We start from the raw sequence: 19,098 nt of genomic DNA, 5'->3' as shown, positions 1-19,098 counted from the left end.
TAGTAGGTCTTGTATTTAATTCCTCTACAATTGGGAAGGTGTAGGTTAAGATAAGTGCGTGAAGAAATAGATCTGTTTCTAGCAGGGAGGTCGATCAATTCATTCATGTAGACAGGGGATTTGCCATGGATGATCTTGTGGGTCATTGTGTTGATCTTAAAATGTATTCTTTCTTTGATGGGGAGCCAGTGAAGCTTTGCTCGAAGAGGTGATGCACTTTCAAATTTTGATTTGCCAAAAATAAGTCTGGCAGCCGTGTTTTGGGCAGTTTGGAGTCTCTTCAGTATTTGGGTTTTGCATCCTAAAAAGACACTGTTGCAGTAGTCGGCGTATCAGGTTCCGGAAAGTGTTGAGTGGGAGATAAGGCTTCACTCGTTTCAATATCCACATCATATTAAACATTTTCTTTGTAGTGAGTTTAGCGTGGTTATCAAAAGACAAATGGCTGTCTATCGTTACTCTCAGTATCTTTAAGTTGTCAGATATGGGAAGTTTGACATCAGGGGTGTTGAGAGTAGTCAGGAGATAAGGGGAGTATTGGGAAGAGAGAACCAAGCACTGCGTTTTTTCTTTATTTAATTTCATTTTAAAAGCATTAGCCCAGGAGGTTAGATTGGTAATGGCAGTATTGATTTTGTCATGGATTTCAGATAGATTGAATTTAAAGGGGATATATATGGTGACGTCATCGTCGTAAATGAAAGGATTTAGACCATGTTTTGTTAGTATTCCGGCCAAGGGGATCATCATAAGGTTCAAAAGTATCAGGGAGAGTGGAGATCCCTATGGTACTCCACATTCTGATGACCATGGGGATGATAGATTTGTAGCTCCTTTGACTTGATAGGATCTGGTAGTAATGAAGTTATTAATCTAGTTGTTTCCACCAATCCCAAGTTTGTCCAAGAGTTTGGTAAGGATTGAATGGTCAACCATGTCAAAAGCACTGGATAAGTCAAATTGTAAGAGGATGATGTTGTATCCGTTTGCTATCATTCTGACTTCTAAGGTCTTACATTCCTGTATTGTTTTAAAGTTCCCTTTCAGGAGTCTTACCATGAAATCACTGGTACAGTGTTCTGGTTTTGTAAAGTGCTGCCCCACAGAGGTGACATCTTGATTGGTACTAGCATGTTTCATATGGTGTCTATGTAAATTAAATATCTTCTTTAGCATCTGACTTGTTTCTCCAATATAGCAGCCTTTGTTGCATTTTTTACACTGAATGATATATACCACATTTGAAGATAAGCACGTGAAAGATTCCTTAATGTTGAATGTTTTTCCTTTGTGATTGACCGTGGGGTCCTGTGAAATGTTTTGCCATAGTTTGCAACTGGATATATTGCAAAGATGTATGCCATTCTCTCCTTTTTAAGTTTGTGTTGGGAGTTTATTCCTAATTAGCTTGTGTTTTAAGTTGGGTGGCTGTCGGAAGGCCAGCACTGGTGGGGATGGAACTATCTCTTTCAGTAATTCATCCTCCTGGAGTAGAGGCTGTACATCTTTTATGATTTTTCTTAATTTTTCCAGATGTGGGTTGTATGTCACTATAAGGGGGATTCTGTCTGTGGCTTTTTTTTTCTTTGTACTGTAGCAGATTTTCCCTGGGTGTTTTGAGGGAGAAGGCAATATTCTTGGAGATTATTTTGGAGTTGTAGCCTTTCTGTTTGAAGGATGCAGTCAGGATCTCAAGGTATCTGTCTCTGTCTCCTGGGTCAGAGCAGATACGGTGGTACCTTGTGGCTTGGCTGTAAATAATGGATCTTTTTGTATGTGAAGGATGGAAGCTGGAATTGTGGAGGTAGCTGCATTTGTTTGTATATAGCCATCGCTGATTGAGACTGTGGTGTCCAAAAAATTGACTTTTTCTGGGGAGTAGTCAATTTTGAATCTGATTGTAGGATGGTATGTATTGAAGGAATTGTAAAATTGTTTCAGAGTTTCTTCCCCCTCAGTCCAACTCATAAAAATGTCGTTGATGTACCAGTAGTATTTTAGGGGTTTGGTCTGGTATGTATTCAGAAATGTCTCTTCCAGCTCAGCCATAAAGAGGTTGGCATATTGGGGTGCTGTCCTGGTGCTCATCGCAGTACATGTGAGAAGCTCCTAAAAACATCCACACTGGAGCATCAATACTCACCAGAAACTATTACAAAACTAATCAAATTTATTTTAACTCACAACTATTTCCGCTTTAACAATGATATCTATCTATCTACAAATAATGGGCACTGCGATGGGCACCAGGACAGAGATATACTGCATGGAATCCCTATATGAGACAAAGTGCCTGTACATAATATGTAAACCGCTATGGTTGTACCACAGAAAGATGATATATCAAGAATCTAATTTAAAAACACAGATTGTCTGTAATCTAGTTATTCTGTCTCCATCTGCTAGTAGAGCAGCATAAACAAGTTATCTGGACTGGTTTGGTGGGACAATAAAATTTCATATATATTAACCTATTTTTGAAAGAATAAATGTTTTATGAGAGCACTATGTCTGCGTTAGCTACTACTACTACTACTATTTAGCATTTCTATAGCGCTACAAGGCGTACGCAGCGCTGCGCAAACATAGAAGAAAGACAGTCCCTGCTCAAAGAGCTTACAATCTAATAGACAAAAATAAAGTAAGCAAATCATATCAATTAATGTGAATGGGAAGGAAGAGAGGAGGGTAGGTGGAGGCGAGTGGTTACAAGTGGTTACGAGTCAAAAGCAATGTTAAAGAGGTGGGCTTTCAGTCTAGATTTAAAGGTGGCCAAGGATGGGGCAAGACGTAGGGGCTCAGGAAGTTTATTCCAGGCGTAGGGTGCAGCGAGACAGAAGGCGCGAAGTCTGGAGTTGGCAGTAGTGGAGAAGGGAACAGATAAGAAGGATTTATCCATGGAGCGGAGCGCACGGGAAGGGGTGTAGGGAAGGACGAGTGTGGAGAGATACTGGGGAGCAGCAGAGTGAGTACATTTATAGGTTAGTAGAAGAAGTTTGAACAGGATGCGAAAACGGATAGGGAGCCAGTGAAGGGTCTTGAGGAGAGGGGTAGTATGAGTAAAGCGACCCTGGCGGAAGACGAGACGGGCAGCAGAGTTTTGAACCGACTGGAGAGGGGAGAGGTGACTAAGTGGGAGGCCAGCAAGAAGCAGATTGCAGTAGTCTAAACGAGAGGTGACAAGGGTGTGGATGAGGGTTTTGGTAGAGTGCTCGGAAAGAAAGGGGCGGATTTTACGGATGTTGTAAAGAAAGAAACGACAGGTCTTGGCAATCTGCTGGATATGAGCAGAGAAGGAGAGAGAAGAGTCAAAGATGACCCCAAGGTTTCGAGCTGAGGAGACAGGGAGAATGAGAGAGCCATCAACAGAAATAGAAAACGGGGGGAGCGGGGAGGTTGGTTTGGGGGGGGAAAATGAGAAGCTCGGTTTTGGTCATATTTAATTTCAGGTGGCGTTGAGACATTCAGACAGCAATGTCAGACAAGCACGCTGAAACTTTGGTTTGGATACAAGGTGATATATCAGGGGTAGAAAGGTAGATTTGGGAGTCATCAGTATAGAGATGGTAGGAAAAGCCATGGGATGAGATTAATGAACCAAGGGAAGAAGTGTAGATAGAAAAGAGGAGGGGACCAAGAACAGAACCCTGAGGTACGCCGACAGGCAGAGGGATAGAAGTAGAAGAGGATCCACCAGAGTGAACACTAAAGGTGCGGAGGGAGAGGTAGGAAGAGAACCAGGAAAAGACAGAGCCCTGGAATCCAAGTGAGGATAGGGTATCGAGAAGTATGCTGTGATTGACAGTGTCAAAAGCAGCGGAAAGATCATCCAAAAAATCCATGTCCACACTAAAATTATCTAGGAAAGTAGGCTTCATCAGATCTACATAGAGTTTTTATTTTTTTAATGTTCTGCTAAATACTAGACTTTGTATAGTAGGTGTTAGTTCACTTATTCTAATGTTCTTTAAAATGTCACAGTAGTGGTGGTTTTCAGAAACTCAAAGCAATGTAATCATTAGTAGGAGCTACTTAACTTAAATTCTTTTTGAGAGCATGGAGGCGTATCATTATATTGAACATTTAAAAAAAAGCTGTTGAATCCTATTTGCATCAATGCACAGCCAGAAAAAAAATGTGAGTTAAGGTAAAAGGCCAATTTTCAGAGCAAGATGAATATGTAAAGGTCTATTTAGTTTTAGCTGTAACCATACATATATGATGTCAAGTATGCTACACAGTTATGCAAAAGAGATGGGAAGGACCCAACCTGCTACTCATGCACTAGAAAGCACCATACTGGTGGATGATTTGAACTTCTAAATGGAAGTTATGGTGAGAAGAATTCAAGTCCAGGTTAGAACCCCCAATGGGGACCACCTGTCCCATCCGCAGGTCAATTTTCAAAGGTCTACAAACTGCATAACTTTAAACAGATAAAACATCCAGTAAAATTATACAGATTTTCTGCAGTGTTAACGATCCAAACGTGCTACTGAAAATCCACATTTAAAAAAAAAAAAACAACAAACTTTTCAACAGATGTCTTATACATTTAAAGTTATACCTGCTGTTTATGCATTTGTATTAAAATCCATTTATTTATTTATTTATTTATTGTATTTGTACCCCACATTTTCCCACTTTTTTGCAGGCTCAATGTGCCTTACAGGGTATGGAAATGAGAACGTCATTACATGATTTAAGAAAACAGGCGATCATAAGCTGAGGTGAAAGAGGAATTTAGGTAGAAGGTGTTAGGTAAGGTCGTGTGAGAGGTGTTTTGGTGTACTTGGGTGGTTTAAGGAATGATTTGTTTCATTGAGGGTGACTTTTGTAGGCTCTGTTGAAGAGATGTGTTTTCAAAGCTTTGCGAAAGCTGGTTAGATTGGTCATGGTTTTTAGGGTCATGGGTAGTGCGCGTTCCAAAACTGTGTACTTTTGTACGCAAAGGTAGTAGCATAAGCCTGTTTGTATTTCATTCTTTAGTAGGTGAATGTCACCCCTGGACAATTTGAAGCTGCATACTGCTTCACCAGGCTTTGACCCACCTTTAAACAGATAAGTTTAGCAACGTCAATGGTCAAAAAGCAGTCTTTTGAAATGCTGCACTGGAAGCACTGAGAGAAGTCATAAGCAAGATACATGGGTCTTACACAAGATTTGGGCTGGGGAGGGCATCTTGCTTGGAATGCAAGTGCCCAAAAAACTCTACTGAAAAAATATGAAAGCAGAAATTATTAATTTTAGATTTAAAAAAAAAAAAAAAAGACAAAGCTCCTTTTATTTTATTTATTTGGTGCATTTATATCCCACATTTTCCCACTCAATTGCAGGCTCAATGTGACTTACAAAATTATAGAGAAGATTACATATTCTTAAATGGATAGTACAAAGTAAGTTGATAAATTCAAGGTGGAACAGAATATTCAATAGGTAAATACAAAAGGCAGAAAGGAAGGTGGGGATCATTAAAAAGCATAAGGGACATTTGAATACATCACATAAAACAGGAACAGTGCTAAATAAGTACTTGTCAGTCTTAAGTGATGAATTGGGAAGGTTAGAAGTTATGTAAGATCAATAGAGTATGCTTTGTTGAACAGGTAAGTTTTCAGCACTTTCCGGAACATTAGGTGGTTAGGTATCATTTTTAAGGTTCTCGGTAGAGCATTCCAAAGTTGTGAGCTGACGTAAGAAAAGGAGGATGCGTAAATTGAATTGTACTTGAGATTTTTGCAAGAGGGATAATGTAAGTTGAGATAAGATCGCGATGATGAAGAAGTATTTCTGGCAGGTAAATCAATCAAATCAGTCATGTAACCTGGAGCTTCACCGTAAATGATCCTATGGGTCGTGGAGCAGATTTTGAAGGTGATGCGATCTTTGATAGGTAGCCAGTGGAGAATCTTACAAAGGGGTTGAGCGCTATCAAAGCGTGTTTTACCAAAGATCAGTCTAGCTGCCATATTTTGGGCGGTTTGAAGCTTTTTTTTAAAACATAGTCTCTGCATCAAGCATAGATTCCATTACAGTAATCCATATGACTTAAAACCATTGATTGAATCAGGTTACAAAATGTTTCTCTGGGGAGAAACTGCTTGATACGTTTCAATTTCCACATTGTGTAAAACATTTTCTTCGTTGTAAGTTTTGCTTGGTTGTCAAGAGATAGGTGGTTATCCAGAGTTACACCTAAAATCTTCAAGCAATTTAAGATTGGAAGTGTGTGGTCTGGGGTATGAAGGGTTGTGGGTATATTCATGTTATGCTGGGATGAAAGAATGAGGCATTGCGTTTTGTCTTTACTGAGTTTAAATTGAAATGTGTTTGCCCAAGAGTCCATGATGTTAAAAACTGGACTGTATTATGTTGGAAATTTCTGCCAGTGAAGACTTGTAAGGAATATAAATAGTTACATCATCCACATATATAAAAGGGTTAAGGAGCTCCGTTTACAAAGCCACACTAGCGATTCTGGTGCAGCAAATGTGACAAAGCACATTCAATTCCATGGACTTCGTCGCACTGGCTGCGCCAGGATTCCTAGTGCGGCTTTGTAAAAGGAGCTCTATGTCCCATCGCGTAGCATCTTTCAACTTTCTCTTAAATTTATAAGCACAACCAAGAAAAATAATGTCCAATCAATACTTATTAAAAAAGTTTAAATGTAAAAAGTGTGTTATTTATATGACACTTGAAAGAATACTTCTTATAATTTTGTTTTTCCACATTTAGGTAATCCATTATTGCACCAGACAATCCCTGCAGCTGAGAGGCAGTTTTAGCATAAGCAGGTACCTACTAATAGCCATTTCTTCAATCAAGTTTCAAACTTAACACTAATTCAACCTTTTTTTTTATGTGTGTCTTATGAAATCAAGTCAGCTACCAGAAATGTCGTGCCCCAATACATACACTTAGTAAACTGAAACTTCTGTACTGTTTTGCCCTGGTAATTGAACCAGACAGCTGTTCTCTATCACAGACCCCCACTCTTTTTAAAAGACCTTACCATTACTAACTGGCAGTTCTCAGTAATTGAGTTCTCCTTGCTGACAACCACATCTCTGCTTTGCTGTGCCGTGAAGGTGGACTCGGTTCCATTATTAAGGTGTTCTGACAGAGGTATCTTGGGCTCCAACCAACTGATCGTTGTCCCTGCAGCAAAAGGAAACCTGCACTGAAATTTACTCATAATCCAGGAGATCTGTAAACTCACTTGACATTAAACCACCATATTTCAAACCTGTTCAACTAGAAGCACCTAAACAGGTTCAGTCAAGGAAAAAAGGTGGGTACCCTTGACAACAGTTTTGGATCGTTAGCACGAACCGCCTGATTGGGTGATTTTTCTCCAGCGTTTGTGACTTACCACAGAACACGAGATGAGAAAACTGTAATAGGACACCACATAAAAGACTCAGGCTTCATCTGTCATGTTACCTTCTTGAACAAGTTTATGCACCAGTACAAAAAAAAAAAGCATAGCATTATCTTTTTAATGTATTTAATTTTCGCTTGAACCTCAGAAGTAATTTTTATGAGCTCAATCAAAATAGTAAACAAAAATCATTTTGTAAGTCAATGCTTTTTTTTTTTTTGACTGGGTTGTGTTCTTTTCCACTGAATGAACAACACACTGTTTAATAAATAATAGATTCCCAGCAAAGACTAAGCATTTGGAAAAATGTCAACTGCTCAGTTAATGATTCAAGTAGCTCCAGTTACCCACAACTAGTCTAGCAGGTGGATACATTTCCTTCATAAATAATTTAAATATTCCATTCTATTTCAAAAACCATTGATGACTCCACATAAAGAAAAGTCACATCCTATGGCTAGCATGGAAGTTCGTGACTAGCAGTGGCGTAGCTACGTGGGGCCTGAGGGGGCCGGGGCCCCCGCAGATTCACCCCAGGACCCCCCTCCCGGCGAACCCGCCCCCGCCTACCTTTACTTTTGCTGGCGGGGGATCCCATTCCCCGCCAGCCGACGTCTTCTCAGTCCTTCCTGCACTTCAATTTGTTTGCTGACGTCCTGCACGTAATTATACGTGCAGGACGTCAGACTCAGAGAACAGTTCTGTTCTCTGAGTCTGACGTCCTGCACGTACAACGTGCAGGACGTCAGCAAACAAATTGAAGAGCGGGAAGCGACTAAGAAGAAGACGTCGGCTGGCGGGGAGTGGGATCCCCCGCCAGTAAAGGTAGGCTGCAGCGGCGGCGGGTTCGCGGCGGGAGGGGGGGCGGCAATGTCGGCGGTGGGGGGGGCGGCGCCGGGGGGAGGGCTAAAATGTGCCCCCTCCCCCCGGGCTCGGACCCCTCTCCCACGGAAGGCTGGCTACGCCCCTGGTGACTAGTTTGCACCCACAGGCCTGCAAAGCTCATTTTTAATGGGAAAGTCACAGGTGAGTTTCCCCTCTGAAAATTAGGCAGGTATGCATGCATGCTGTGATTATAAAGTACATAATCTAAACTATGCATGGTGATTTCAAAAAGAATATTAAAAACACACCCTGGCATATGAATAACTTTCAATTACATAAACATCAAGAACAAGGTGATCTCAAGAACATTTATTTAAAATTATGCACAGCCACCCAATATGTGCAAAGACGTGTTTACACATAAGTACATATACATAAGTACTGCCATACTGGGAAAGACCAAAGGTCCATCGAGTTCAGCATCCTGTTTCCCACAGTGGCCGATCCAGGTCACAAATACCTGGCAAGATCCCAAAAATGTACAAAACATTTTATACTGCTTATCCCAGAAATAGTGGATTTTCCCCAGTCCATTTAATAACGGTCTATGGACTTTTCCTTTAGGAAGCCGTCCAAACCTTTTTTAAACTCTGCTAAGCTAACCACCTTTACCACATTCTCTAGCAACGAATTCCAGAGTTTAATTACACGTTGAGTGAAGAAAAAGTTTCTCCGATTTGTTTTAAATTTACTACATTGTAGCTTCATCAAATGTCCCCTAGTCCTAGTATTTTTGGAAAGCATGAACAGACGCTTCACATCCACCCGTTCAACTCCACTCATTATTTTATAGACCTCTATCATGTTTCCCCTCAGCCGCCTTTTCTCCAAGCTGAAGAGCCCTAGCCGCTTTAGCCTTTCCTCATAGGGAAGTCATTCCATCCCCTTTATTATTTTCGTCACCCTTCTCTGCACCTTTTCTAATTCCACTATATCCTTTTTGAGATGCGGCGACCAGAAATGAACACAATATTTGAGGTGCAGTCGCACCATGGAGCGATACAAAGGCATTATAACATCCTCATTTTTGTTTTCCATTCCTTTCCTAATAATACCTAACATTCTATTTGCTTTCTTAGCCGCAGCAGCACACTGAGCAGAAGGTTTCAATGATCATCAACGACGACACCTAGACCCCTTTCTTGGTCCGTGACTCCTAACATGGAACCTTGCATGACGTAGCTATAATTCGGGTTCCTCTTTCCCACATGCTTCACTTTGCATTTGCTCACATTAAACATCATCTGCCATTTAGACGCTCAGTCTCCCTGTTTCGTAAGGTCCTCTTGTAAATTTTCACAATCCTCCCGCGATTTAACGACTTTGAATAACTTTGTGTCATCAGCAAATTTAATTACCTCACTAGTTACTCCCATCTCTAGGTCATTTATAAATATGTTAAAAAGCAGCGGTCCCAGCACAGACCCCTGGGGAACCCCACTAACTACCCTTCTCCATTGAGAATACTGACCATTTAACCCTACTCTCTGTTTTCTACCTTTTAACCAGTTTTTAATCCACAATAGAACACTACCTCCTATCCCATGACTCTCCAATTTCCTCTGGAGTCTTTCATGAGGTATTTTGTCAAACGCCTTCTGAAAATCCAGATACACAATATCAACCGGCTCACCTTTATCCACATGTTTGTTCACCCCTTCAAAGAAGGGTGGCTGTGCATAACTTTGAATAAATGCTCCTGAGATTAATTTTGAAGCCTCAAAAACAGGGTGAAATCACCATATATGAGTTCCCTTCCCTGACATTTTCTTCATGCAGGCAAAAGTACTTGCTTTGTGGATTGGAGGAGTAGCCTAATGGTTATTGCAGTGTCCCTGAGTGTGACTCTGGACAGCTCACTTAACCCTCCATTGACCCAGGTACAAAATAAGTACCTGTATATAATATATAAACTGCTTTGATTGTAATCATATCATATCCTATAACCTTCTCCTTCCCCTTCCCCCTAATATGCATGCTTTTATCAGCACGGGTAGGTGACAATTTTCAAAGGAGTTTTTACATGAACACACACATTTACCAGTAACATTTTGAATACTGCCCCAAAAATTAATAACTCGGATAAATGAACTTGGCCCAGAGAAGACAATGAAACTATCAAACACATCACTCCAATATAGTGTCACACTGGGGATTCAGATCTGAAGTATAAAATATATTAAATTTTAAAAAATAGCCTCAGTGTAACAGGGAGCCTGACTTTTATGCTCCACTGTAAATATTACCATCACAGGCTTCCACCACCTTCTGAAAAAAAAACACAGAGAAAAACTCCCAGAATATTTCAAAAATTCTAAAGTGGGAGAAAAGTCTGTGTTGAAAAAACAGAAGGGAGGGTAACACAATTTAACACAACACAGATCCAAATACCCACAACACTAAATCTCACTATGAATATAAATCACCCAAATAGACACTGATTAGCAATCCCTCACTAGACTAAAATCCTCATTCAAACAGAGAAGCCTTCCTGCAAGTAAAGAAAACTCAAAATAGAGCAAAAACTCTTATAACATCGCTAGAATTGCTTAAACTTCCATCCTTACTTTTCCAGAGAAGACAATGCAATATACTCTTATGTTTAATAACTTTCTATAGAAGTTAAAAAGGCAGTAGAAATCCTGTATGCTGAGGAACTCGAGGCAACGTGATCTGTTAAAGAAGGGTTGACCGAATATCTGATCGTTTAATGGGGCACTAGACTAAAATATCTAAACTTCACTGAATAGAGCCTTAGCAGGACAACCCTGGTGCTACCTGATGGTAATGCTTTGAGTCCTGGTCAAATGGGAGGGAACAAGAAGATTATTTAGCTATAAATCAAGAAACCTTAGAACAGGCAGGGGTTTAAGAATGCAAAATCCTTCCTTGGATATAGGTCTCCACTGTGATGACATTGCTAACCCCAAGAGGAAAGATTTTAAAAAGGCAGTTGCAAACTTGCTAATAAAAAAATGTTACTGTGCTTCTGAGTACTGACAAAGTGCGGAGAGCAGAGGAAGCCTCAAAGGGTAAGAGAACATTATTTTGCTGGGAGATTGTTGATTTAAAGCTTGGGATAGAAGAGAGTATGGATTTACTGAAAAATAAATCTATTTTATAAAAAAAATTAAAAAAAAAAAAAAAGAAAATCAGTTTAAAGAGTCTAATTTTCTTAAATTATTTTGCCTCAGTTTAGTCATCTTTCCTCCCTTAGCCCTCTAACCCCCCTCTTCCAGGCACATCTGTTAATTTATAGTCAATTATCTCACCACCAAGGGATTTACCATAAACAACAAAATATTTCCAGTTCAGTGAAAAGCAAACAAAAGTATAAAATATACAAAATAATCATAAGACCCTTTATATTAGTTTAGGTATCCTTGTTCCCTGAGCAACTTTAAAATAACTAAAGTGGATTTGAGAAGTAGCATAATGGGAAGGGAGCTGGGCTGAAAACCTGGGGAAATGGGTTCAATTCCCACTGTGGCACCTTATAATCCTAGGCAAGTCACTTAACCCTCCATAGCACCATGTAGAAAAACTTAGATTTTGAGCCAACTAGGGACAAAGTAACCTGCATATAATAAATGTAAACTGCTTTAGTTACACACACACAAAGGAGGTATATCAAATCCATGACCCTAATTAAATAAAATTACCAATACTAAAATACAGATAACAATCCAGCAATAAGATGAGTACTATACAATCCTTTTGCATTGACAGCTACATTTATGATTACCTACCAGATGGTGAAAGGTCATATGTGTGCACCTGGTGCAAATAGCTCCTGGTTCTCAAAGAACAAGTTCAATCCCTGGAGGCAAGAGTGGCAGATCTGGATGAGTTGAGACAGTCTCCTTTATATACATTTATCTTTGTGGACACAGTAGAGAAGTGCCACCTCCAGTCTGGCAACCTCTGTGCTACCTTGGAGGAGAAAGGCCATCTGAAAGGAAAGCATCATCTTGGTGAGCCAGGAAGCAATTCTGTAGCTAGGACCTACCCTTAAGGGGATGAAGTATCCTCTCATACCAAGTACGTGTCTCCAGGAGCTTCTGCCCAGGAAGGAAGGGTTAAGGACAGCCATTTTAGCTGGAAATTTGATTATTAGGCATGTAGATAGTTGAGTGGCTAATAGGTGTGAAGATTTACTTGGTCACTTGCCTGCCTGGTGGAAAGGTGGTGAACCTCAGATAAGATTTGAGACTGTGCCAAGGAAGAGTCAGCTGACTTGAAAAATGTGAGCACAAACAACATAGGAAACTGTAGGAGATCGGTTCTGGGAGCCATATTTAGGCTCCCAAGTAGAAAGCTGAAATCCAGAAGCTCTAGGGGAGCATTCTGAAAAAAATGTTCCGTTTCACATGCAAGTCCCAAAAGGCAAGCAGAGCTCTAGAGTCTCCATGCATGGATGATGGTACAAGGTTTAGGCGTGTTAGGAACTAGGCAACATTCTGGGGAACGAAGAGCCTATTCCAACAAGATGGGCTCCACCTTAACCGGGCTGGAACCAGGCTGCTGGTGCTGAAGTTCAAAAGGAGAAATCACAGCTTTTAAACTAGAACCTGGGAGAAAGCTGAGAGTAACTCAGGAACGCAGTGCAAGCATATATGGAAGCTACCAGTCCCAGTGAAACTGCCTGATATCACTCCTTAACAAGGACAGCTTTTGTCATCTTCCTCCTTCGTAATATTTGGAAGGTGTACATGCAAGACTCACTGTTTAATTCACCTCTATCACTTTTTTCCTCCCATCACCCCTATTTAATCACAAGGCTCTGAAGAAATCCAGTCACTAATACCACTAGGCAATGTTTCCTCTAAGCGGAGCACGAGCGATTGCTCAAACATTTTAGAAGCGTTTCTCACAGATTTCACATGGTCGCTCACAAAAATGTTTTTTGTGCTATATTCAGAAATGCATTGCAAATACTGGCGCTCAAAAATTGTTGGATTAAGAACATAAGAATATCAGCATTGCTATGCTGGGACAGATTGAAGGTCCATCAAGGCCAGTATCCTGTTTCTAACAGTGACCAATCCAGGTCACAAGTACCTGGCAAGCTCCCAAAGAAGTAAAAGAGATTTTATGCTGTTTACCCATTTACTCAAGTCCATCTTAATAATGACTTACGACCTTCTCTTTTAGGAAATTATCCAAACCTTGCTTAAACCCTACTTAAGCTAACAGCTTTTACCACATTCGCTGGCAACAAATTCCAGAGTTTAATTACTCATTGAGTGAAGAAATATTTTCTCCAATTCATTTTAAATTTACTACTTAGTAGCTTTGCATGCCCTCATATTTCCCCTCAGTCATCTCTTTTCCAAGCTGAAAAGCTCTAGCCGCTTTAGCCTTTCCTCATAGGGAAGTTGTCCCATCCTCTATCATTTTCATCACCCTTCTATGAACCTTTTCTAATTCCACTATATCTTTTTTGACTAGAACTGTACACAGTATTCGAGGTGTGGTTGCACCATGGAGCGATACAAAGTCATTATAACATTCTCAGTTTTTCCATTCCTTTCCTAATTATTCCTAACATTCTATTTGCTTCCTTAGGCGCCACTGCACACTGAGCAGAGTGTTTCAATGTTTCATCAACGATGACACCTAGCTTCCGTTCCTGGGTGGTGACTCCTCATATGGAACCTTGCATCACGTAACTATGGTTTGGGTTCCTCTTTCTCGCATGCATCACTTTGCACTTGCTCACATTAAAAGTCATCTGCCATTTGGATTCCCAGTCTTAAGGTCCTCTTGCAATTTTTCACAATCCTCTTGCGATTTAACAACTCTGAATAAATGTGTCATCAGAAAATCTAATTATCTCACTAATTACTCCCATCTCTAGCTCATTTATAAATATGTTAAAAAGCAGTGGTCCCAGCACAGACCCGAAGAACCCCACTATCAACCCTTCTCCATTGAGAATATTGACCATTTAACACCTACTCTCTGTTTTCTATCATTTAACCAGCTTTTAATCCACAAAAGGACACTGCCTCCTATCCCATGACTTTCTAATTTTCTCAAAAGTCTTTCATGAGGTACTTTGTGAAATGCCTTTTGAAAATCGAGGTACACAACATCGACCGGCTCACCTTTACCCACATGCTTATTCAGCCCTTCAAAAAAATGTAGTAGATTGGCAAGGCAAGATTTCCCTTGACTAAATCCATGTTGGCTTTGTCTCATTAATCTATGCTTATGTATATGCTCTGTAATTTTATTCTTTATAATAACAGTCTCTACTATTTTGCCTAGTATAGAAGTCAGACTCACCTATAATTTCCCGGATCACCTCAGGAACCCTTTTTAAAAATCGGTGTTACATCGGCCACCCTCCAATCTTCCGGTACCATGCTTAATTTTAAGATAAATTACATATTACTAACAATAGCTCTGCAAGTTTATTTTTTCAATTCTATCAGTACTCTGGGATGTATACAATCCGGTCCAGGTGATTGTTACTCTTTCATTTGTCAAATTGCTGCATTACACCTTCCATGTTTTCATCTCTCTCCCACATCTTTCTCGGTGAAGGCCGAAGCAAAGAATTCATTTAATGTCTGTTATGGCCATATATTTCCTGACTGCCCCTTTTATCCCTTGGTCATCTAACGATCCAACTGATTCTTTTGTTGGCTTCTTGCTTCTAATATAACCTAATAAAGTTATTATTCTGTGTTTTTGCCTCCAATGCAATCTTCTTTTCAAAGTCTCTCTTTGCCTTCCTAATCAGCGCTTTGCATTTTACGTGCCATTCCTTATGTGGTTTCCTATTATTTTCAGTGAGATCCTGAAGGATTTTCTTTTACCTCTAATAGCTTCCTTCACCCCACTTTTTAACCAAGCCAGCTGTCGTTTGCCCTTCCTTCCTCTTTTTTTAATACATAGAATATGAGCTTCCAGGATGGTATTTTTGAACAGCATCCACATCTGATGTAAATTTTTGACCTTTGTAGCTGCTCCTCTAAGTGTTTTTTTTACTGTTCTTCTCATTTTATCATAGTCCACTTTTTAAAAGTTAAATGCCAATGTATTGGATTTCCTATGTGTACTTACTTCAGAGATCATATCAAATCTGATCATATTACAATTACCTCCTGCACCAGAACATACACTCCATTAAGGGCTAGGTCTAGAATTTTCCCCCCTCTTGTTGGTTCCTGAACCAGCTGCTCCTCGTTAATTTCATCAAGGATTTTTACCTCCCTAGCATGCAGTGATGTAACATTTACCCAGTCAATATCAAGGTAACTGAAATCACCCATTAATGTTTGTTAGCCTCCCTAATTTCTGATAACATTTCTACATCAGTCTGCTCATCCTGGTTTTTAAAACTTGCTGCTCACACACACAAAATAATTTCCACATAGCAGGACACTCCTTAGAGGAAACATTGCCACTAGGGCCTTCACAGGTCTCTGTGGTCTTTCTGTACAGTATCTTACCACAAAGTGCACAGGGGTGGAAGTGAACCAGGTCCAAATGACCAACCCAAAACACAGTAGTAAGAGCACCAGGGATCTAAAAACATAAAATATGAAATCTGAATATACAATATAAAATATAAAAATATAAAAGTATAAGACATGATATAAAAGGAGAATAAAAATTAAAAATAGGAGTAAATACAGATATCAAACATATAAATGGCGAGTGTCGTACTCACTCGCAAATGCGCAGTAGAGACCCTCTCTGCCCCGTCCCCGCGTCAATACGTGATGACGGGGGCGGAACAGAGAGGGTCTCTACTGCGCATTTGCGAGGGATGAAATCGCTGTCGCTAACGCTCCCCCCACCCGGAGTCGCCGCTGCCACCCACCCTCCACCCAGCCGGGCCCGCGCTCTGATATTGAAACAGCGAGGGAACGCAGCACACAGCTCTGCTGAGCTGCCATCCTTCCTTCTTCTTCTCTGCCTGTGTCCCGCCCTCGACGACGTTACATCACACGAGGGCGGGACACAGGCAGAGAAGAAGAAGGAAGGCCGACGGCAGCTCAGCAGAGCAGAGCTGTGTGCTGCGTTCCCTCGCTGTTTCAATAGCGGAGGGCCCGGCCGGGTGGAGGGGTGGCGGCGACTCGGGGGGGGGGGGGGCGAGCTCGGCGGCGGCAGGGGGCCTTGCAGCGGCGACGGGAAGGGGCTTTCAACCCCCCCCCCATTCCTATACTAGCCCGTTTTTATGGGCTCAATGGCTAGTATATATATATGTACAAAACACACTGTAAAAAATGAACATTATAGAGATATATACATAAAATTATAAATGTATATAAACAAAGCACATATAAGTAAGACCACATGAAATGTCAATATGCCAATATAAAAATGTCAAGGTAAGGAATATCTAACCTGCAGCTACAATTATGCATCACTGGCAAACCTATAAATGATAATAAAATTTTACATACCAAAAAGGCGTTTAAGAATGGAGCTACACTCAGGAGCAATGAACCTCTAGGAAAGAGGTTCAAACATACTGCTAAAGGTTAAAAAGAAGGAACAACCATAAGTATGAAAACATGTATCAGAAAACTGCATAGGAGAAAATGAGCCATATATACTACAAAAAAAAGCGAAAGCAAAACTGAAACCGGAATATATCCATGAACAGAGAAAGCCCATGTGAGTGTAATGGAAAGGTCAGGAACGCCGCTGTGGAGGAAACGATTGGGAATGAAGCATGACAAAAGACCAGGGTAAAATCATCACCGAGAAGAGACTGGGGAAAAACAAAGGGTCAAACCAAGAAGAAAGCAAGCAGAAAGAAACCAAAAGAGAGTGTGACCAAAAAACTGAGGAAAGACTGCGACAAAAAAACGGGAAAAAAACTGAGGAAAGACTGCGACAAAAAACGGAAAAACCTGAGGGGGAAAAAATAAACAAGACAAAAAAAACAAACAAAAAACCGAAAAACCAGGGAGTCCAACCGAGAACAGGACCACAGCGGGCGAACGAGGAGGAAAAAAAAAAAACAGAACTACATACCTACATTGGTGCAGTCCACAGTCTCAAGTGAGAAACAAACAAGCCAGCACCCCAAATGTGCGCCAAATAAAAGAAACAGTGACATAGTGAAACGTCACTGGTGTCACGTCTGTGGCCGTGACCCCTCTCAGACTCACCGTATTTCCAGGGGTCGGCTTCTGAGCTGGCTCCTGTCTGTTCTTCCTGTGTTAGTTCTGTCTCTGTATGCTGGCTGCATTGGTTTGTCTTTGTGCTGTTTCCCGTTCCAGACTTCAGCCCAGTCCGATCCGGATCTTCCGGGTTGCCAGACGTGCTTCTTTTGCTTGAACCTGCACAGCACCAGTAGTTGTCTGGTGATTGCTGCAGCTGAGTCTCAGCTGCTGCTGGGCTTATTAGCCAGTTGGAAACTCTCTGCTTTGCCTTTGCATCGTCTAAGGCCCTGGTTTGTTGGTGCTTGCTGCACTTCTGCCTAGTCCAGTTTATAATTGTTGTATTCTTGCCTGATTCTAGCTTAGTCTTTGTGTAGCTTTGTGTTCTGTTCTGCTTGTTTGCTGTATTGCTTGTTTCCCAGTCTTGCTCGTTTGTATGTCTTTGTCTAGTGCTAGGTTGTCTGTGTTTCTTGTTCAGTGGCTGCCTGGCAGCTTTTAGTTCTGTCTCTTGTCTATCTGTGTTTGTTCCCTGTTTCAGTGGCTGCTTGCAGCTTTCAGATCTGTCCCTTGTCTGTCTGAGAGTCCTAGTCTAGTTTTCTGCCTAGCCTCCCTGTGTGCTCTAGTCCCTGTGTGTATCCTGCTGGTATCCAGTTCCAGCCTTGTCCAGTAAGTCCTGCCGGCCACCTGCACTCAGGGGCTCAACTCCTGAGGAACTGTGGCTAAGTCTAGCTGGCCCTGTCAGAGTTCTGCCTTATCCCTGTGTGGGGTGGTTTTGCCTGCTTCTGCCGCTCCTCAGCAGTGGCCCAAGGGCTCACAATCCTAGTTACTGTGTTTTGGAAAACGTGACAGAATGCAAAGGCCATGAGCTTGGCAAAATCATCCTTCCAGTCCGGAACTTTTTCCCCTGTTGGCAAGCCGGGTTCCAGCCCCGGTACAGCTCCGGATGCCGGGACATATCCCAGCTCCAACCCAATTTTTGCTCTTGATCCTTTTATGACGCTCCTGGATTACCGTATTAAACTGTGGGCAGATCCAGCGCTATGGGAGACTCCTGAAGCTGCGGCCGAGAGAAAGCGTTGGGAGGGCTCCAATGTCTTGGGAAACCCAGTTACCATTATTGATCTTTCTATCACACTCTCCGACTACCGCTGCAAACTTCGCTCGGATCCAGCGGGATACTCCGGAAGCTGATGCCAAAAGAAGGCGCTGTGAAAGTCCCGAGTACAGGGCTTATTTGCAGTTTTGTTGGAGCCATCTGACGGCCAGTCTCAGTTCAGTTCCTGATTCCAGCTCGGGTCCCAGTCCAGCTCGTTTCCAGCTCCAGTCAAGATGCTGAGTCCACTCCGAGTTTGAGTTCCAGCCAAGATGATGCTAAATCCACTCCGAGTTTGAAGTCCAGTCAAGACGCCGAGTCCCAGCTCCAGTCGCCAAGTCCTAGCCAAGTTCCAGCTCCAGCCAAGATGCTGAGTCCAGATCGAGTCACAGTTGCCGCCTGGATGCTGAGCCTAAGCCAAGTTCCAGTTCCGGCCAAGAGGTTGAGTACCCAGCCGAGTTACTACTACTACTACTTAGCATTTCTATAGCGCTGCCAGGTCCAGCTCTAGTCAAGATGCTGAGTCCCAGTTCCAGCCTTGATGCTGAGCCTAAGCCAAGTTCCAGTTCCGGCCAAGAGGTTGAGTCCCAGCCGAGTTCCAGCTCTAG

General features: G+C 41.6%; 1 protein-coding gene across 1 annotated transcript in view; it reads right to left on the bottom strand.

Moving 5' to 3' along the window:
- Nucleotides 1-19,098, bottom strand: part of OSBPL11 (oxysterol binding protein like 11) — a 106,642-nt gene that overhangs the window by 58,183 nt on the left and 29,361 nt on the right. Inside the window, exon 7 of the mRNA XM_030210877.1 lies at nt 7,016-7,161. Within this exon, the coding sequence (XP_030066737.1) occupies nt 7,016-7,161 (146 nt within the window). The remainder of the gene's footprint in view (nt 1-7,015; nt 7,162-19,098) is intronic.

Source organism: Microcaecilia unicolor, chromosome 7 (genome assembly GCF_901765095.1).
Source record: "Microcaecilia unicolor chromosome 7, aMicUni1.1, whole genome shotgun sequence".
Taxonomy (NCBI): Eukaryota; Metazoa; Chordata; class Amphibia; order Gymnophiona; family Siphonopidae; genus Microcaecilia; species Microcaecilia unicolor.
The sequence above is the reverse complement of the archived record's forward strand: the minus strand, read 5'-3'. Positions and strand labels throughout refer to the sequence as shown.